General features: G+C 44.9%; 1 protein-coding gene across 4 annotated transcripts in view; it reads left to right on the forward strand.

The window, feature by feature from the left end:
• SOS1 (sodium proton exchanger, putative (NHX7) (SOS1)) overlaps positions 1 to 22,026 on the forward strand; it is a 264,488-nt gene that overhangs the window by 40,399 nt on the left and 202,063 nt on the right. For 3 of the 4 annotated variants that reach the window (XM_086798112.1, XM_086798111.1, XM_086798113.1), the window contains exon 5: positions 3,336 to 3,413. In XM_086798112.1, the coding sequence (XP_086654238.1) occupies positions 3,336 to 3,413 (78 nt within the window). Of the gene's footprint in view, positions 1 to 3,158; positions 3,221 to 3,335; positions 3,414 to 22,026 lie in introns of those variants that run through there. The other variant, XM_086798114.1, reaches the window with a different exon arrangement.

The raw sequence follows: 22,026 nt of genomic DNA on the forward strand, positions 1-22,026 counted from the left end.
AATTGATGCCTTCGATTCGTTGAAAAGCCTTTCTTTTTTTAGTTTCACTATCCGGAATGCCAGGCTTCTCCTCACTCGACAGATGCATAGGATCCCTACTCTCAGGCCTCATTGGGAGAGCTATGATATTTCTCCAGTGATTCAACGCAGATATTGGCATAGACTTTGGCACTCATACAGAAGGAGCCGGATCTCTCATTTCTTTTGGTTATTCTTACATGATGGTCTCCCCACCAATTAGTGGAGATCGGTTTTCGGTGTAGCACCTTCCTGTCCTAGGTGTGCGGCAAATTCTGAGACTGTACAACATTGTTTATGGGGATGCAGCAATGCACAACAGATTTGGGGTTCGGTAGCCCAACTTATGGGCAAATTGAGTGGCCGAGCCATGCATGTGACTTGGGGGGCAGTTGCTTGGCTCTCCCAGTCCGGTTCGTAGCTTTTTTATGAGGGTAGTGGTACAGATTCTGCTATTTTCATTCGTAGAGGTATTGCCCAGCATGGTTTATTGCAGGATGTTCCTCACTCTGATTATACATCCCCCAGACAGAGAATTGACACCAGTTGGGAGATTATTGCCAGTATTACAACATGGCAGATCTGGAGAGCTAGATGCACGGAGGCTATTGAGGTGTCTAGATTTTTGGGTCTCAGTGAATTAGTACTATATGGGGTGATATCATCCATACTCTTATGGCTACTTGGGCTCGCATTCAGGGGCCCTCTCGTTCTGCGCAGGCGAAGTGATATTTATGCGGGAGTGGGACCATGGCATCTTCTTTTCCTCTAGTAACACAGGTCTTACATGGCATCATGATGCTCCTCAGTGGTTGAAATCACCTTACATATTGGGGTGATTCTATTCTTTTCCGGCTTATAGCTGCGATTGTGTATGTTTTTCTCATACTTAATAGAAGTCTCTTTTTGAAAAAAAAATGTCTGACATATTTAAGGCTGTTGGTGTACCCCAAAGGGTGACCTTTGGCCTTTTACATGCTTTCTTGTAACTTCTACTTCTTCTAGAAGGTGAATATGAATGAATGATGCAAATGCTGAATTATGCTTATATATATGTTAGAGGAGCTGGTCGGCCACTTGCTGCTATTGTCGGCCAGTTCTTGGACAAAAATATCATATAAAATGCTGCGTTTACTTTCTTGCTTATCCCATTTGCTGGCCGACTGAGTAGCACCTAGTGATTGCATGCTTGAGTTCCTTTGGTTGCCGACAGCTGTATACAGCCTTGCTACTGTTGACTTAGTGTCCATGTCCTCCAATATGGTGTGATGCTGATGCTGATGCTGATGCTGTCCTAATGTTATGTTGAGGATTAGCCATGGCACGGATGTGCACGTGACAAGTATCATGGAGGGTTCAAGCTTTCCCTTGGGTCCTCTGTCTTGGTTGTCATGTCAAAAAGAAATGTACCTAGCAGTATTGCAAGCACCATGATGAAGCATTTTCTCTGGCAAGTAAAGGTCCCACACTTGACCATCAATTGTCGGAATCTCGAAAACGCCACCGAAAGAGACTATTCTTCATCAACATATACTCTGGACGTCATTTAAACTTCCAAAAGTTTTCCTTTTTGTGTTACATGTGAATCGGGGGTTCTCTGCCCAAGATGCCTCCCGAAATTTGAATTAAATAAACCCTCTATGTGATTTCTCTCTTATATGTTTGTAATGCTTTATTTTATAAAAGACTACATTCTTATGTTATCCCTTTTTTGGGTCGGGAGGGGGAGAAAAGGGGGGGGGGGGAAATTGTTTCTGAATCTTATGTGTGGTCAAGCTCCATTTGCAGGCTTGACTGTGATTTGTTGTATCACATCAGGTATGGCCACTGTGTTCTTTTGTATCACGTGGTGCCACTGAGGCCAAATCACCTTAAGTATGAAGGCTATTCCTCATAACACCACCTGAGCTCCGAAGGGGGGATTAAGAATTTCTTGTGTGTGAACACTCCCTATGAGTGTTAGTGTGTGTGAACACCTCTTAGAGGTGAAAGTATGTGAGTGTGTGTGAACACCTCTTAGAGGTGAAAGTACGTGAGTGTGTGTGAATAGGGGCTTATAGCTACTAGAGTGTTTGTGGATGTCATTAGTTTAGTTAGAGCCAAACCAAGTCAAGATAATTTCGTGTGTCACTATTAAGGAAAGTTCTCAAGAAGCTTCACAAGTCAACACAATATGATTGCCATGTAGGTGAGTGGTGCAAAGTCAACAAGTGGACAACGAAATTGGCAAGTGTGCTAGGATATGAAACTCTACTTTAATATGTGCTGCTACTCTTAAGGTTCACAACCTTTGATTAATTAAAATCCTAAATACAGGGTTGAAATTCTTGCTTTTAGGGTTAGTAGACCAGCAGCTATGGAGGCTCAAACTGATACATGGTGATGTGTGTAGTAAATAGAGAGTGAGAAATGTAACAAACTGAAAGAAGATGATTGCACCAGACAATGTAATGCATGTATTGATGTGTTAAAGTTCACAAGGTACAATACTTTTATAGGCTAATTTCTGGCATGTGCTGCTATTCCACCTCCCCACATTTACATATAAAATATGCATTAGGTCTTATGGCTAGAGCATGTTGTAGTTTATTGTTGTTAATACGTTTCTAGTTGTCTTAAGAGCCACACTCTTCATGCTAAAAAGCTATAGATCCTTGTACTTGCATTTTCTCATATGAGAGTGATAGGCAATCTAGCTATCCACTCTGTTTGATTCCTTTTTTGAGAGAGTGAGAGAGAGTATTAACATCTATTGAAGACCCCAACCAAAAGGGTCTGTGAGGCCAAAAGGTAGTAGGAAGTCATAGAACATAGAAAAGGAAGAATCCTGTGTTTAAATGCCGACCCTATATGTACAATGAAACAAGCCAGTACTATAATATGCCATCCTCTCTTACTACTTGTGATTTAATGTCCACCTGTTATGTGGGTGTCGTTATATGATGCTGAAGGATGAGATAGACACAACAAGTTTTAAGAGTGATATAACGAAACAAAGGCTACAAGTTCATGTTACAGTGCTAAGGGTGGCTTGAGCGAAGGGTAACGGTAGCCCTCTTTATGGATTTCTCATTAGCAAAGGCATAGTATAAAAACCTAATTTTTTTCCTAATTATTTTGGCTATTGCATGTTGTGGTAAGAAACTTGTTTGGACTGTAAGCGAGGCCTTCAAGCTTTCTTGTAGCTGGATAGTCGAATCGGGTGATTCTTTACCTTTATTTGTTAACCTGTCTATAAGATGCAGGTTTATTTTAAGTTTTAACACATTCTGTAAGATCTGTTGTATTTTACATAATTTTGAAATTTTATGTAACAGAGATGCCTTATGCAAATGGTTTTACTTGCGGGGCCAGGAGTGATGATCTCAACCTTCTGTACAGGGGCATTAATACATGTAAGTTTAGCTGAAATGTTGACATCGACATTTCAGAAAGATGTCTTTTGCATTTTAAAAAAAAATTTCAACTCTTGAAGGTTGTGAAATTTGAAGCTCAGAAGTAACCATGGAATTTTTGATCATGATAAGTGTAGGACATTGTAAAGACTGCTAGCAAGATCCTTCTCCTTGGTTCTCCAATAGTTTGTGGATTTGTGCGCTGAAGAGCTGTGAGTGCAAAAAACTTGATAATTGAATGAGGAGCTGGAGTGCCTAATTATAAACAAATTCTTATCCAACTAACTCAAGTTGGCCAGCCTTTTGCTAGCCCTACAAAAGTGTCATATTAACGGTTTGGACACTATGGCCTGGCTGGTCTGGTCTGGTCTGCACATGCTTAGGTTGCGCAAAACTGATTCAAAACTGCCTTGTGGGCTGCACATGATGTGCCCATGTTGCTGCCTGCACGAGCCTTGGAGGTTGTTTGCCTTGTGTGTGTAGGTGGGCCACATTCTTCCCCAATAAAATTATAGCTGTCCTCACCTCTACGGTGTCCAAAGAAGCACCATGTACAATAGACAAATCCAATCTTCCCCAAGGAACTAACTGGTTGGAAAGTTAAGAGAGTCGAGACCACCTTGTGCTTACTGCGGAGGTTAAGATTCTGTCCGTGCATTGTCGGCACCAACACCTGCAAACAAAACTCCCAGCAATGCTGCTGATCAATTCTCCTCTAGAAGATGTATTGACCACTGTTTTGACAGCTTATGTTGAAGTATGGACCAAACCTCTTTCTGTTGAGAAGCATTCGTGAGAACCTCCCTTCTAAAAGTCATTCAAGTAATTTTATCCACAAGTGCACCTTCTCCTATGGATAACAAAAACACTCTTGGCAAAACCCTACGTTGTCTTGTGGATGAAAAAATCTTCAAGTTAAACCATCGATTGGACCTTGTAAACAACCATAGGTCCTTCCTGTGGACACATCCTTGTGGAACATTGTCATGACCCTGTGAAATGGGTGCAGCATAAGTGTGAGCATGGTGGTTGGTGAGCAAGATAAATTTTTGAAGATTCATACTTTGGGTGGCTGGACAAAAAGGTAACATGTTTCAAAAACCCCAAGTGTGAAGGGGGACCAAGGGATTAAAGTTCATAAGGTTTATAACCTTGGGTGGTCCCTAGGAAGGTTTTAAAAACCATAAGTGGTCCCTAGGAAGGTTTTAAAAACCATAAGTGGCCCCTAGGATATTTATGGGGGTGGGCTACTCCACTTTTGGAGTACACGCCTCCCTCTCTCTCTCTCTCTATCTCTTGCTTTTTTGGAAAAGATTGCTGAGGGGCAGCGTGGAGTGGGATTTTTATGAGAAAAACACATACAGGCAGGCTGCAGGGCTGCGCTTCGCTTACTTTTTGCCTTTGGAGGGACTGTAGGTGGGCAGCGCTGTTTTGACGCCTGGAAAAACAGCTACAGCATATACACGTAGAGCTATTTCCTTTCCACTGTCTGTCAACTGCTACATACGCAGAGGTGCTTTTCATCTTTGAGAGATTTGCGGGCTGGGGCTGAACAGTGTATGGACCTCCCCTTTTCTATGGTGAATAGCTGCGCAGATCTGCAAGACAGAAGGTGGGCTGGACTGAGAGAGGAAGGGCTGCGCTACAGCACTCATATACTCTTTTGGCAGTAGGAGTTGGGCTGCAAAGGAGCTGGCTTTTTCGTGGAAAAGAAGCGAGCAGTCTCCAGGCGGCGCACAGGGGTTGGATTGTCACCTTCTCTCTTGTGCAAACAGACGGGCTGAATTAGGAGAAAGCGACATGAAGACTGTAAGTTTCTCTCTCTGTTGTGATCAAGTGGGACTGCAGGTGGTGTCTTATGGAGTCTCTCTTTGCACTGGCTCGTAACTGTTCCGGATTGGTTCTCTCTGGCCCTTTGTGAGAGGAAGGGTTTGGCAGTTCAAAGGGTGGAAACAGGACAAGATTGTGGGTTGATTTGGATGAGTTTGTGGACTATTTTCATGGCTGAGTTTATGGCTATGTGCATGGTTCAGTCAGATGCATATTCAAGGCCTCATGGATGTACAGACTTAGCAGATTAGAGGAGATAACAGTGTGGTGTTCTTGGGACACAAGACTGTGTAACCTCTATGCTAAGAGGTCCTGAGGATTGGCAGATTCGACTTGCAGACATACGAACCATGAATGGCCATGTTGTAATCATCTAAATCTTTTCCATTGAAATTGAATAAAGAAATACCGAAAGGGGCGCCAAGCTTTGGGGCCAACAGGTGTCGTTCTTTTTCTTGTGTTGGAGGACTCTAGCTGTTGTTTAATTGTTTATTAGTTGGACTACAATTGGATTGGGTGACTGCTAGTCTACCGCACTTTGGTTTCTACCAGAGGCCAGTTTCAAGGTTCCGTTGCCGGGACCATCATCAACTTTCTTAAGGGGGTGAGCTCGTGGTTGTCTCGAGGAAAGCCAATTGCTGAAAATTTCAGCGAGATGTCAGACACTGAAGATGACTATTTTTATGATGATGAGGAAGAGCAGGAGACCACTCCTGAGAGGATTGAATCTAAGGATGTACTTGTAGGAGAACAGGCTGTAGAAGATGCACGTTATGAGGATGTAACGCAGCGAGAAGACATGCCAACTAAAGAGGAAGATGGTGCCCAATTTAAAGCTCATTTGGCAGGGGCAGTGGATGTGTTTATGCAGCTCACGCAAAGTGAGAAGTTTGCTAAATTTATGAGAGGCCCTTCTGAGCCTAAGAAGAAGAAGAAGAAAGAGTGTTCTAGGAACCCGCCTCAGGGCAATAGTGGTGCCTTTCCACAGGATCCTGCTTTTGGACCGTTTCCTAATATGCAGAACACTTATGGTGCAAACCCACAGAGTTCCTTTTTTGGACAGCCACCTATTCCGCAACACTCTATGCATCCATGCTATTTTGGCGGTGGTTCCGTGTTCCAATCTATGACTGGGGGTTACCCTCAGGGAGGCATGGGAATGCAAGGGAATTTTGGAGCTAATTTTCAGCCTGGTATGCAAGGTAATATGTATGGTTGTATGCAGTCCGGAATGCAAGGAAATATGTATGGGGACATGTAGCCCGGAATGCAAGGAAACATGTATGGGGGCATGCAACCCGGTATGCATAGTGGTATGTTTGGAAACATGGGGGGGTCAGCAGGAATGCATGGTATGCTAGGTGTGGGAACTGGCAATGTTGACCCTATGATGGGCATGAATGCAGGGGGTAGCAATCTTGTGAGGCCACTCCCTTACGATAATCTAACGCCTATGGGTAAGGCGAAGGGGGAGTTGCAGTAAAATTTGATACATTTAGTGAGGCCAAATGAAACCGGCCTCTGATAGAAAACCAGAGTGCGGTAGAGGCGATCACCCGTCCACTTGTAGTCTAGATGAGAAACAAAAACACAGATTGGAGCTAGAGTGCCCAAATCTGAAAACACAGCGACACCTGTTGGCCCCAAAGCTTGGCGCCCCTTGCGGTATTTCTTTATTCAATTAAAATAATATGAATGGCTGAGTACAACACAAAGACCAGCCAAGAGTTTACACCTGTAAGTCCAATCTGACGGCCCACAAATCCTTCTCAGCACAGAGGATCTATGCACACAGATCTGTGTCTTCAAACAACACACTGTGCCTCCCTCTGATCAGCCAAGATCACAAAGCAGGCCAGCCATGGGCATACATCTGGCATAACTCAAGTGCATGATACATCTTCTCAGCTCAATCATACATGTGCTGTCCAATCTCTGTCTCAACCCTTGTCAATCTGCCATACCCCTCCTCTCACAAGGGGCCAGATAACACATATCTGCAACAGACATCAAGCAGTAGAAAGAGAGATAGATGAACAGAAACAGAGCTTACCAAGTTCAGCTCGTGAAACAACACTGGAGGAAGCAACAACACCAATCTGTACTTGCAGGCACTTGTATCCACAACCCTGCTTCACACGTGTGCTTGTACTTGCCTGTATCCTCCTCCTGATGTTCACTCTTATGCTGTCCTTGAAAAATACAGATCTGAAAATCAGCACTGTACCCGTCTGTACCGCCTCGGGATACGTGCCAGGAGTTGTACTTGCACAAACAGTCCACTGTCCACTCTTCTACCTGCCTGTATCTCAGTTTACAGTCCTGTCCAGCCAGTTTACGCCACCTGCAGCGGCCTGCAGCAACTGTACTTGATTGTACTTGACTGTCCGTACACTGTACGGCAGTCGTACAGTAGGGTACGGGCTGTGAACTTGCTGGTACAGCCTGTACTGGCCTGTGCGCAGAGTATCCAGCAGAGAAAGGAATCAGCAGCAAGTCCTAAGTGAAGCGTGGACCAAGAAGAAGACTGCAGCCTGTCCGTACAGGGCTGTACGGCTGGTTTGCACAGTGAAAACAGCAGCCAGCAATCTCCAGCAGTCGCCTCGTCTTTCCCTTGTGCTTTTCCACGCTTGTGAATCATGCGCATGAAGAAACTCCTCCACTTTTACTCCACGACTCCCAAAAAGGGAAGAGAGAGAGAGAGAAGAGAGAGAAAACTCCTCCCCAAATTTAATCCCTAGGGCCCCAAACTTTAATAAGTTCCTAGGGCCACTAAGGCCTAGGGGCAAACTTTAATAAACATTAAAACTTAATGTTTCTAGTTCCCCCCTTCACACCTAGGGATGTCCACACATCTTAAACTCTGTCCGGGCACCCCCCATGTGAATCATAAAATATTCTGACTCTGCAACCACCATGCCCACACTTGTACTGTTCCATTTTCACAGGGCCATGACATACCCCCCTCTTGAAAAATGGCAAGCGTCCTCGATTGCATTCTGGTGATGCATCAAAATATCCAAAGTGAAATATACAATATGGCAAGATCAGCGTCCCAATCTCTCTAAGCCATACACATGTATCAACATTCATTGCAAACCAATGGCATAGTAATAGTCCAAGTTGTATACCACTGTGAACCATACATATCCACCAAAAATCTCCATGTGACTAGTACACATATATCATAGAAGTCCCATAAACAGATGTACTGTCAGCCTCAGTACCTTCGGGTGAGATAAAATCTGCACCAAGCGACCTCTAGATGTCATCTGAGCCTGTCTGTATCAAGCGAGTGGAGGTGCTACCCCCCTCATGAGCATCAGGTAATGCTCCAGATCCATGCTCTGCTGAACCTGAATGAGCCACAATAAGAGTCGGCTCTAACTCAAAGGCATCGAGATAAAGCTGCAAAACCTGAGGTGAATCTGTTAAGTCACCTTCCTCCATCCACTTCGCATCCATCGGTGAATAGTTCTTGAACTTCACAAGATAGCGACGGGAAACTTTACCTCGTACCTTCCTTTCTTTATGTGCCAGTATCTGCTCGGGAATCAGAACCTCATCAAGTTCCTCAACTTCCGGCTGAGCCTCATCTGATACATCCTTAGGCACATCCCCACGGAAAGGTCTAAGAAGACTCACGTGAAAAGCATTGTGAATCCTCCAGTGATCTGGTAACTTCAATCGATAGGTTACCTCACCAATCTTTGCCAAAACCTGAAAAGGCCCATAATAACGCATGCTCAACTTAGGGAATAAGCGCTCTTTACCCTTCATCTTCTTGAGTCTAGCCTTTTCAAAGCGCAAAAGAACCCAATCACCCAATGCAAACTGTAAATCACGTCTGTGACGGTCTGCGGCTTTCTTTTGCTTCAGCTGAGTTTTCTGGAGGGCCAACTTAACTCTCCGATAAGCTTCATCCAAGCTCTCCACATACTGATCAGCCTCAAAGATCTTATCCTTTGTATGCAAAATGGGTGGTACCTTCTTCCCTCCTCCTACAATCTCAAAAGGCGCCTTGCCTGTCGAGCTATGTACAGTGTTGTTATATGCAAACTCCACCAAAGGAAGATACTTTTCCCATTGTTGCTTGTGCTCTGACACATAACACTTGAGAAGATCCAACACTGTAGAGTTAGCCTCTTCTGACTGACCATCTGTCTGTGGATGAAATGACGATGAAAACTTGAGAGTTGTACCCATGTTGTCAAACAACCCTCTCCAAAACAAACTCGTCATCCGTGGATCACGGTCACTAATGATAGACGTAGGCAAGCCATGATACTTGAAGATGTTCGCCATGAACAACTTCACCATATGATCCACTTTAATTGTCTTCCTCACGGGAATGAAATGTGCCTGCTTACTGAACCTGCATATGATAGTCCAGATGCCATCATTTTCCGTTTGTGTCCGTGGAAGATCAAATACAAAATCCATGGCAATGCTCTCCCAAGGTCTATCCGGAATAGGTAAAGGCTGTAATAACCCTGGTGTCTTCTGACGGTCAAACTTTACCTTCTGACATACGATGCATTGCCTCACAAAGGCATCAACATCTCTTCTCAAGGTTGGCCAATAAAAGAAAGTCTCCACTGCTTTGACCGTGGCGTCAATACCTCTATGACCTGCATACGGTGGAGCATGACTTTCAATCATAACCTTGAGTCGCAATGGCCTGGTAACACACAGTCTGCCATGCATCAATAAAAACCCATCTCTGAGAGTGTAATGCTCATGCCGCTGACCCTCAGACATCTGATCATACAACCTTTCAAAGTCCTCATCATGGGCATACTGCTCTTTCATTTCATCAAGCTCATGATGATAAGCAAGTGAAACTGCAGCGACCTGTGGCTTGCGTGACAAAGCATCTGCCACTACATTCTTTTTGCCTTCCACATGCACAATCTGGAAGTGAAACATTGACAAAAAGTTTGCCCAACGCATATGCTTCTCTGAAAGTTTAGTCTGCGTGAGGAAATATCGCAAGGTCTGATGATCTGTCTGCACAGTGAAATCAGCCCCAAGCAAGTAGTGTTTCCATGTAGAAAGAGCGTGAATTACAGCCAACATCTCTTTCTCATACACCTGTAAATGCTTCTCAGCATCTTGCAAAACTCTACTCTCATAGGCTATCACATGTCCCTCTTGCATGAGAACTGCACCAATGCTACTTCCACAGCCTTTCGGAGGTCCGGTAACACCAATACTGGGTCCGAAGTAAGCTTTTCTTTGAGCTTTTTGAATGCTGTAATTTCCCGATCAGCCCATCTAAACGGAGTTGCTTTCTTCGTCAAAGCATGAAGAGGCGAAGCCATTTCAGCAAAGTGCCGTATGTAACGCCTGTAATAGGAACACAATCCTAAAAAGCTGCGTACATCATGCACGGTCCTCAAAGCTGGCCAATTAAGTATTGCTTCCACCTTTGCTGGATCCATACGGACTCCATGACCAGACACAATATGCCCCAAGAAATGTATCTCCTGCAAGAAAAACTCACTCTTCTTGCCATTAACCACCAACCTATGGTTTCTGAGTTCTGCAAACACGATGGCCAAATGCCTTCTATGCTCTTGCTCATTTTGTGAATGCACAATCATATCATCAAAGAATGTGCCCACAAACTCTATATGAGGCCTGAAAATCCTGTCCATCATTCTATTAAATGTGGCAAGCGCATTCGTTAAACCAAAGGGCATAACCAAGAACTCATACAACCCAAACGTGGTTCGGAATGCTGTCTTATGCACATCCTCGGGTCTAATGCGTATCTGATGATACCCACTTTTCAAGTCATTACGACTAAAAACTGTGGAGCCCTGTAAGCGGTCCAAGATGTCATCGATCCTCGGTATGGGGAATCGATTCTTGATGGTATTCTTATTCAGCGCCCTGTAATCAATACACATGCGCCAAGAACCATCCTTCTTCTGCACTAAGAGCACAGGTGAGCAAAAGGGTGATGAGCTAGGCTGAATCAACCCCTTATTCAATAGCTCCTGCACCCGACTCATAATCTCTTCCTGTTGGGTTGCACTAACACGGTACGGCGGTCTATTCGGTGGAGTACTACCAGGAATCAGATCTATGGCATGATCTTCTGGCCTCTCAGGAGGTAATTCTCCTGGCAATGACTCGGAAAAACAGTCTTGAAACCCACTTAAGAAATCAGCCTTGTCCTTATCTAACATTGACAAATTAGACTTAGACTCATCATCCTGTGCATCCTTTACATAAATCAAGTACGCGGAAAGATGCTTTTTCATTACTGATGAAATCGCCGAAGCGGATACAATAGGAACAGATTCCCCTTTGAGTTTTACATCCAATACATGCTCTTTCCCTCTATGAGCCAGAGTAATTTTCCTATTGTAAGTATTCACCACCGCATGTACCCTGTGGCACCATGGCATCCCCAACAAAACATCACAGCCATCCAAAGGCATGATGAAGAACTCCTCGCTGTCCACATAACCCTGCAAATGAAGCCGAAGCTTCCCAATGATAGGAGTAACGGGCTCTGCATACCCTGGACAAGCCATATTTGCCTCATGTAATGGCCCCATCTCCTCTGCGCGAATCCCCAATCGGCCAGCCAAGTCTGGTGAAATGAAGTTGGCTCTAGCACCTGTGTCAAAGAAGATCAAAGCATTCTGATCTCTCACTTTGCCCCATGCCCTGCACAACTCTGTAGCTTCACCACCTAGCTGCTCCCCCACAAGATCAGGAACTAAGCCTGCAGAAGGCTTCGGTTTCTTTGGCTTGGGCTCTCCTTTGTTGTCAGGGTCCTTTTTGGACGTTCTTTTGGGACAATTGAATGACATATGCCCCTCTTCAGTACAGTAAAAACACTTTTGGGCATCTCTCAAAGCCTGTCTTTCCTCAGAAGTCCTTTTGGGCATTGGCAACTTCTTATACTTTGTCTCTGAAGACCCTTTAGCATCACGAGAAGCATGCCCAAATTTTTCAGCTTTCTTGCCCAATTTCTTACTGCCTTTAAACCCAGATGAACCACCTGTGAGTAACGCATTAGTTGTCATAGCATTTTCAATCATCTGTGACATGTTCGTTACTCTTGTCTTTATACAATAATCTCGTACCTCCTTGGGCAGCCCACAACAATACTTCTCAACCTGCTCAGATAATGGCACGACACGATAAGAAGTGACTGGGAGTAGAGCTTCCCAAAACTTCTTGTTATAATCCTCCAAACTATCACACTTTGAAGCATCCAGCTTGTGCCATGCGGTCATAACATCCACCTCAAATGTAGATGTGAGCCATACGGAAGAGAAAACCTGTTTGAATTGGACCCATGTGGTGGGTGCTATGCCCTGCAAAAGAAGAGTAGACCACCACTGCAAAGCATTGACCTTGAGAAAAGTGGCAGCTTTCCTCACCTTTGAGGACTCTGTGTAATTCCCACCAGAAAAAGCAGCATCAAACTGCTGTAAAAAGGTAAGTGCCTTCAATTTATCCTTGGCCCCACTGAAAGTGTCAAACTTCACTGCAGCTCCCCCTTCCTTGTAATCCTTCGCCTTTCCCATAGGCGTTAGATTATCATATGGAAGTGGTTTCGCGAGATTGCTGCCCCCAACATTCATACCCATCATTGGGTCAACATTTCCCATTCCCATGCCAGGCATACCATACATTCCAGCCATGTTTCCATACATTCCATTATGCATACCTGGCTGCATGCCACCAAACATATTGCCTTGCATCCCAGGTTGCATGCCTGCAAACATATTTCCAGCCATACCGGACTGCATACCACCATACATATTCCCTTGCATGCCAGGCTGAAAATTGGCTCCAAAAGGCCCATACATACCCATGCCTCCCTGAGGATAACCCCCAGTCATGGATTGGAACACCGAGCCACCACCAAAATAACCTGGATGCATGTTCTGCTGAGGAATAGGTGGCTGTCCATAGAAGGAACTCTGAGAGTTTGCACCATAAGCATGCTGCATATTCGGAAACTGGCCAAAAGATGGTTCCTGTGGGATGGCACCACTATGACCCTGAGGAAGATTCTTCGAACGAACCTTCTTCTTCTTTTTCTGGGGCTCTGTGCGGGGCTCTGTGCGAGATCTCATAAATTTAGCAAATCTCTCGCTCTGTGTGAGCTGCATAAAAGTATCCATAACACTAGCCAAGCGATCTTTGAACCGAGCATCATCATCCTCTTTACCATGCACATCTTCTGGCTGTGTTACATCCTCATAAGGTTCATCATCTGCAGCCTGTTCTCCTGCAAAGATATCCTCAGATACATCTCTCTCAGGAGAAGTCTCTTGCTCTTCTTCTTCATGATAGAAGTACTCTTCCTCTGTATCAGACATGATTGCTGAATTTTCAGCGATGGCTTTCTTCAAAGCAACCATGAGCTCACCCCCTTCAGAAAGTTGGTGATTGGTCCCGGGGACGGAACCTTGAAACCGGCCTCTGATAGAAAACCAGAGTGCGGTAGAGGCGATCACCCGTCCACTTGTAGTCTAGATGAGAAACAAAAACACAGATTGGAGCTAGAGTGCCCAAATCTGAAAACACAGCGACACCTGTTGGCCCCAAAGCTTGGCGCCCCTTGCGGTATTTCTTTATTCAATTAAAATAATATGAATGGCTGAGTACAACACAAAGACCAGCCAAGAGTTTACACCTGTAAGTCCAATCTGACGGCCCACAAATCCTTCTCAGCACAGAGGATCTATGCACACAGATCTGTGTCTTCAAACAACACACTGTGCCTCCCTCTGATCAGCCAAGATCACAAAGCAAGCCAGCCATGGGCATACATCTGGCATAACTCAAGTGCATGATACATCTTCTCAGCTCAATCATACATGTGCTGTCCAATCTCTGTCTCAACCCTTGTCAATCTGCCATACCCCTCCTCTCACAAGGGGCTAGATAACACATATCTGCAACAGACATCAAGCAGTAGAAAGAGAGATAGATGAACAGAAACAGAGCTTACCAAGTTCAGCTCGTGAAACAACACTGGAGGAAGCAACAGCACCAATCTGTACTTGCAGGCACTTGTATCCACAACCCTGCTTCACACGTGTGCTTGTACTTGCCTGTATCCTCCTCCTGATGTTCACTCTTATGCTGTCCTTGAAAAATACAGATCTGAAAATCAGCACTGTACCCGTCTGTACCGCCTCGGGATACGTGCCAGGAGTTGTACTTGCACAAACAGTCCACTGTCCACTCTTCTACCTGCCTGTATCTCAGTTTACAGTCCTGTCCAGCCAGTTTACGCCACCTGCAGCAGCCGCAGCAACTGTACTTGATTGTACTTGACTGTCCGTACACTGTACGGCAGTCGTACAGTAGGGTACGGGCTGTGAACTTGCTGGTACAGCCTGTACTGGCCTGTGCGCAGAGTATCCAGCAGAGAAAGGAATCAGCAGCAAGTCCTAAGTGAAGCGTGGACCAAGAAGAAGACTGCAGCCTGTCCGTACAGGGCTGTACGGCTGGTTTGCACAGTGAAAACAGCAGCCAGCAATCTCCAGCAGTCGCCTCGTCTTTCCCTTGTGCTTTTCCACGCTTGTGAATCATGCGCATGAAGAAACTCCTCCACTTTTACTCCACGACTCCCAAAAAGGGAAGAGAGAGAGAGAGAAGAGAGAGAAAACTCCTCCCCAAATTTAATCCCTAGGGCCCCAAACTTTAATAAGTTCCTAGGGCCACTAAGGCCTAGGGGCAAACTTTAATAAACATTAAAACTTAATGTTTCTAGTTCCCCCCTTCACACCTAGGGATGTCCACACATCTTAAACTCCGTCCGGGCACCCCCCATGTGAATCATAAAATATTCTGACTCTGCAACCACCATGCCCACACTTGTACTGTTCCATTTTCACAGGGCCATGACACCAAAGACAAGCTGAAGGCACTTACCTTTTTACAGCAGTTTGATGTTGCTTTTTCTGGTGGAAATTACACGGAATCCCCGAAAGTGATTATAATGTAATGACAGCATGTAATTACATTATAATCATTTGAGGTGGATGTAATGACAGCATGGCACAAGGTGGATGCATCGAAATGTGAGAATCTTGAGGATTATAATAAGAAGTTTTGGGAAGCTGGACTCCTAGTTACTTCTTATCGTGCAGTGCCATTGTCTGAGTAGGTTGAGAAGTATTGTTGTGGGTTGCCCAAGGAAGTGCGTGACTATTGCATAAAGACTCGAGTAACAAATATGTCGCAGATGATAGAGATTGCCATGACGGCAAATGCGTTACTCATTCGAGTGCGTTTAAGGGCAGCAAAAGCACAAGCAAGAAAATTGAAAAGTCAGGGCATCCTTCGCGTGATGCAACAGTGCCAGCAGAGAAGCGGTATAAGAAGTTACCAATGCCCAAGAGAACTCCTGAGGAGAGACGGGATTTGATGGATGCTAAGAAGTGCTTTTTCTGTACTGAGGAGGGACATGTCTTTCAATTGTCCCAAGCGTAAGTCCCAAGAGGACTCTGACACAAAAGGGGAGCCCAAGTCTAAGAAAGCAAAGCCTTCTGCAGGGTTAGTTCTTGATCTTGTTGGGGAAGAGCCAGGTGGTGAGGAGACTGAGTTGTGCAGGGCATGGGGCAAAGTTAGAGATCAGAATGCCTTGATTTTCTTTGACACAGGTGCTAGAGCCAACTTTATCTCACTATTCGCTGTGGCAGATTGGGGATCCGTGTAGAGGAGATGGGGCCTTTGTATGAGGCTAATATGGCTTGTCGTGGGTATGCAAAACCCGTTACCCCTATTATTGGGAAGCTGAGGCTTCATGTGCAGGGTTATGTGAACAGTGAGGAGTTTTATATCATGCCACTTGATGGGTGTGATGTTTTGTTGGGTATGCCATGATGTCATAGAGTACATGCGGTGGTGAATACGTATAACATGAAGATTACTTTGACTCATAGAGGGAAAGAGCATATTTTGGATGTAAAGCTTAAAGGGAAATCTGTTCCTATTGTATCGGCTTCGGCCATTTCATCAGGAATGAAAATGCATCTTTCCGCGTACTTGGTTTTGTAAAGGATGCAAAAGATGATGAGTCTAAATCTAATTTATCTATGTTAGATAAAAAAAGGACTGATTTCCTACGTGAGTATCCGGATTGTTTTTCCGAGTCATTGCCAGGAGAACTTCCTCTGGAAAGGCCAGAAGATCATGCTATTGATCTTATTCCGGGGAGTACCCCACCAAATAGACCGTCGTACCGTGTTAGTGTAGCCCAACAAGAAGAAATTATGAGCCAGGTACAGGAGTTGTTGAAAAAGGGGTTGATTCAGCCTAGCTCATCACCCTTTTGTCCACCTCTGCTCTTAGTGCAAAAGAAAGATGGTTCTTCCTGCATGTGTATTGACCACAGGACGCTAAACAAGAACACCATCAAGAATCGCTTCCCTATTCTGAGGATCGATGACATATTGGACTGCTTACAGGGCTCCACGTCTTTAGTTGGATAGACTTGAAAAGCGGGTATCATCAGATACGCATTAGACCCGAGGATGTGCATAAGACAACATTTCGGGCCACCTTTGGGCCATATGAGTTCTTGCTCTTTGGCTTGACAAATGCGCCTGTCACCTTTAATAGGATGATGGATAGGATTTTCCGGCCTCACAGAGCATTTGTGGGTACATTCTTTGATGATATGATTGTGCATTCACGCTCAGAGGAGGAGCATAGGAAGCATTTGGCCACTGTGTTTGAAAAACTCCGGAAGCATAGGTTGGTCATTAATGGCAAGAAGAGCGAGTTCTTCTTGGAAGAGATACACTTCTTGGGGCATATCGTGTCTAAAGATAGAGTTCGTATGGATCCTTCGAAAGTGGAAGCAATTCTCGATTGGCCAGATTTGAGGACTGTGCATGATGTATGCAGTTTTTTGGGCTTGTGTTCCTATTACAGGAGGTACATACGGTATTTCGCTGAGATTGCTTCGCCCCTTCATGATTTAACAAAGAAGGGAACTCTGTTTCGATGGGTTGATTGGGAAATTGCAGCCTTTAAAAAGCTTAAAGAAAAGCTTACTTCGGATCCCGTATTGGTATTACCGGTCTCCGAAGGCTTTTGTTGTCCAGTGTGATGCATGTGGGAACAACATTGGGGCAGTTTTCATGCAAGGACATGTGATAGCCTATGAGAGTCGTATATTACAGAATGCCGAGAAGCATTTACAGGTTTATGAGAAAGAGATGTTGACTGTAATTCATGCTCTTTCTACATGGAAACACATTTGCTTGGGGTTGATTTCATTGTGCAGATAGATCATCAGACCTTGTGTTATTTCCTCTCGCAAACTTGTGTTATTTCCTCCCGCAAACTAAACTTTCTGAGAAGCATATGAGATGGGCCAACTTTTTGTCTATGTTCCACTTTCAGATTGTACATGTGGAAGGCAAAAAGAATGTAGTGGCAGATGCTTTGTCACGCAAGCCACAAGTCTCAGCAGTTTCACTTGCTTATCGTCATGAACATGAGATGAAAGAGCAGTATGCCTAGGATGAGAATTTTGGCAGGGTCTATGATCAGATGTCTGAGGGTCAGTGGCATGATCATTATACTCTCGGGATGGCTTTTTGTTAATGCATGGTAGACTGTGTGTTACCAGGCAGTTACAACCCAAGGTTATGATTGAAAGTCATTCTCCGCCGTATGCAGGTCATAGAGGTATTGATGCCACGGTAAAGGCAGTTGAGGCACTCTTTTATTGGCCGACCTTGAGAAGAGATGTTGATGCTTTTGTTAGGCAATGCATCGTATGTCAGAAGGAAGACATCAGGGTTACTTCAGCCTTTACCTATTCCAGATTGACCATGGGAGAGCATTGCCATGGATTTTATATTTGATCTTCCGAGGACACAAACAAACGGGGAATGATGGCATTTGGACTATCATATGCAGGTTCAGTAAACAGGCTTATTTCATTCCCGTGCATAAGAAGATCAAAGTTGGTCACATGGTGAAGTTGTTCATGGCGAACATCTTCAAGTATCATGGCATGCCTTCGTCTATCATTAGTGACCGTGATCCACGGATGACGAATTTATTTTGGAGAGGGTTGTTTGACAACATGGGTACAACTCTCAAGTTTTCATCATCATTTCATCCACAGACAGATGGGCAGTCGGAAGAGGCTAATTCCACAGTGTTAGATCTTCTCAAGTGTTATGTGTCAGAGCATAAGCAACAATGGGAAAAGTACCTTCCTTTGGTGGAGTTCGCTTATAACAACACCATCCATACCTCGACGGGCAAGGCACCTTTTTGAGATTGTGGAAGGAGGGAAGAAGGTACCACCCATTTTGCACACAAAGGATAAAATCTTTGAGGCTGACCAGTATGTGGAGAACATGGATGAAGCTTATAGGAGAGTTAAGTTGGCACTCTAAAAGACTCAGCAAAAGCAAAAGAAAGCAGCAGACCGTCACAGACATGCATTAGAGTTTGCATTGGGTGATTGGGTTCTTTTGCGATTTGAGAAAGCTAGGCTCAAAAAGATGAAGGGTAAAGAGCGCTTATTCCCTAAGTTGAGCATGCGCTATTATGGACCTTTTCCGGTATTGGAAAAGATTGGTGAGGTGGCCTATCATTTGAAGCTACGAGATCACTGGAGGATTCACAATGCCTTTCATGTGAGTCTACTTAGACCTTTCCGTGGGGATGTGCCTGAGGATGTATCCGATGAGGCTCAGTCGGAAGTTGAGGAACTTGATGAGGTTCTTATTCCAGAGCAGATACTGGCACACAAGGAAAGAAAGGTACGAGGTAAAGTTTCCCGTCACTATCTTGTGAAGTTCAAGAACTATTCACCGATGGATGCGAAGTGGATGGAGGAGGGTGACTTAGCAGATTCACCTCAGGTATTGCAGCTTTATCTCGATGCCTTTGAGTTGGAACTGACTCTTGCTACGGGCAGCCTACGACTCATTCAGGTTCAGCAGAGCATGGGTATGGAGCATTGCCTGATGCTCAAGAGGGGGGTAGCACCTCCGCTCCCTTGATACAGACAAGCTCAGATGATATCTAGAGGTCGCTTGGTGCAGCATTTGTCTCACCCGAAGGTACTGACAACTGACAGTACATCTGCTTATGGGACTTCTATGATATATGTGTACTAGTCACATTGGATGTTGTGGTTGTGTATGGTTCACAGTCGTATACAACTTGGACTATTACTACACCATTGGTTTGCAGTGAATGTTGTTACATATGCATGGCTTAGAGAGATTGGGACGTTGATCTTGCCATATTGTACATTTCACTTTTAGTTGGATCACATGGTTGATATCTTACTGTATTGGTAGCCTTTGTTATCAGTGTGGTTCCGCTTTGGATGTCTTGCTATATCACTAGATTACAATTGAGGACGCTTGCCATTTTTCAAGAGGGGGGTATGCCATGACCCTGTAAAATGGGTGCCGCATAAGTGTGAGCATGGTGGTCGGTGAATAAGATAAATTTTTAAAGATTCATACTTGGGTGGCCGGACGAAAAGGTAACATGTGTGGACAACCCCAAGTGTGAAGGGGGACCAAGGGATTAAAGTTCATAAGGTTTATAACCTTGGGTGGCCCCTAGGAAGGTTTTAAAAACCATAAGTGGCCCCTAGGATATTTATGCGGGGGGCGTACTCCACTTTTGGAGTACACTCCTCCATCTCTCTCTCTATCTCTTGCTTTTTGGAAAAGAGTGCTGAGGGGCAGCGTGGAGTGGGATTTTTTTGAGAAAAACACATACAGGCAGGTTGCAGGGCTGCGCTTCGCTTACTTTTTGCCTTTGGAGGGACTGTAGGTGGGCAACGCTATTTTGAATCCTGGAAAAACAGCTACAGCATATACACGTAGAGCTTTTTCCTTTTCACCGTCTGTCAATTGCATGCATACGCAGAGGTGCTTTTCATCTTTGAGAGATTGGCGGCCAGGGGCTGAACAGTGTATGGACCTCCCCTTTTCTATGGTGAATAGCTGCGCAGATCTGCAGGAGGACAGGAGGTGGGCTGGACTAAGAGAGGAAGGGCTGCGCTACAGCACTCATATACTCTTTTGGCAGTAGGAATTGGGCTGCAGAGGAGCTGGCTATTTCGTGGAAAAGACGCGAGCAGTCTCCAGGCGGCGCACAGGGGTTGGATTGTCACCTTCTCTCTTGTGCAAACAGATGGGCTGAATTGCTTTCTCTCTTTCTATCTCTAGGAGAAAGCGACATAAAGACTGTAAGTTTCTCTCTCTCTTGTGATCAAGTGGGACTGCAGGTGGTGTCTTATGGAGTCTCTCTTTTCACTGGCTCGTAACTGTTCCGGAGTGGTTCTCTCTGGCCCTTTGTGCGAGGAAGGGTTTGGCAGTTCAAAGGGTGGAAACAGGACAAGATTGTGGGTTGATTTGGATGAGTTTGTGGACTGTTTTCATGGCTGAGTTTATGGCTATGTGCATGGTTAAGTCAGATGCATATTCAAGGCCTCATGGATGTACAGACTTAGCAGATTAGAGGAGATAACAGTGTGGTGTTCTTGGGACACAAGGCTGTGTAACCTCTATGCTAAGAGGTCCTCAGGATTGGCAGATTGGACTTGCAGGCGTACGAGCCATGAATGGCCATGTTGTAATCATCTAAATCTTTTCCATTGAAATTGAATAAAGAAATACCGAAAGGGGCGCCAAGCTTTGGGGCCAACAGGTGTCGTTCTTTTTCTTGTGTTGGAGGACTCTAGCTGTTGTTTAATTGTTTATTAGCTGGACTACAATTGGATTGGGTGACTGCTAGTCTACCGCACTTTGGTTTCTACCAGAGGCCAGTTTCAAGGTTCCGTTGCCGGGACCATCATCAACTTTCTTAAGGGGATGAGCTCGTGGTTGTCTCGAGGAAAGCCAATTGCTGAAAATTTCAGCGAGATGTCAGACACTGAAGATGACTATTTTTATGATGATGAGGAAGAGCAGGAGACCACTCTTGAGAGGACTGAATTTGAGGACGTACTTGTAGGAGAACAGGCTGTAGAAGATGCATGTTATGAGGACGCAGCCAGAAGACATGCCAAGTAAAGAGGAAGATGATGCCTAGTTTAAAGCTTGTTTGGCAGGGGCAGTGGATGTGTTTATGGAGCTCACGCAAAGTGAGAAGTTTGCTGAATTTATGAGAGCCCCTTCTGAGCCTAAGAAGAAGAAGAAGAAAGAGTGTTCTAGGAACCCACCTCAGGGCAATAGTGGTGCCTTCCCACAGGATCCTGCTTTTGGACCGTTTCCTATAACGCAAAACACTTATGGTGCAAACCCATAGAGTTCCTTTTTCGGACAGCCACCTATTCCGCAGCAGTCTATGCATCCATGCTATTTTGGCGGTGGTTCCGTGTTCCAATCTATGATTGGGGTTTCTCTCAGGGAGGCATGGGAATGCAAGGGAATTTTGGAGCTAATTTTCAGCCTCGTATGCAAGGTAATATGTATGGTGGTATGCAATCCGGAATGCAAGGGAATATGTATGGGGACATGCAGCCCGGAATGCAAGGAAACATGTATGGGGGCATGCAGCCCGGTATGCATAGTGGTATGTTTGGAAACATGGGGGGATCAGCAGGAATGTATGGTATGCCAGGTGTGGGAACTCTCAAGAACCGGCAATGGCTGCAGCAATCTTGCCTGTTTGGTATGAGATACTTTTACTTTTTGACATATGGAACATGCAGAAACATAGTTGTTACATCCCTGCACATCTGTGGCCAGTAAAACGATGTTTCTAACTTCTCCAAAGTACTGTTGATCCCGCACAAGTG

The sequence above is a fragment of the Cibotium barometz genome, chromosome 5 (assembly GCF_041138505.1).
Source record: "Cibotium barometz isolate CiBa-2024 chromosome 5, ASM4113850v1, whole genome shotgun sequence".
NCBI classification, from domain to species: domain Eukaryota; kingdom Viridiplantae; phylum Streptophyta; class Polypodiopsida; order Cyatheales; family Cibotiaceae; genus Cibotium; species Cibotium barometz.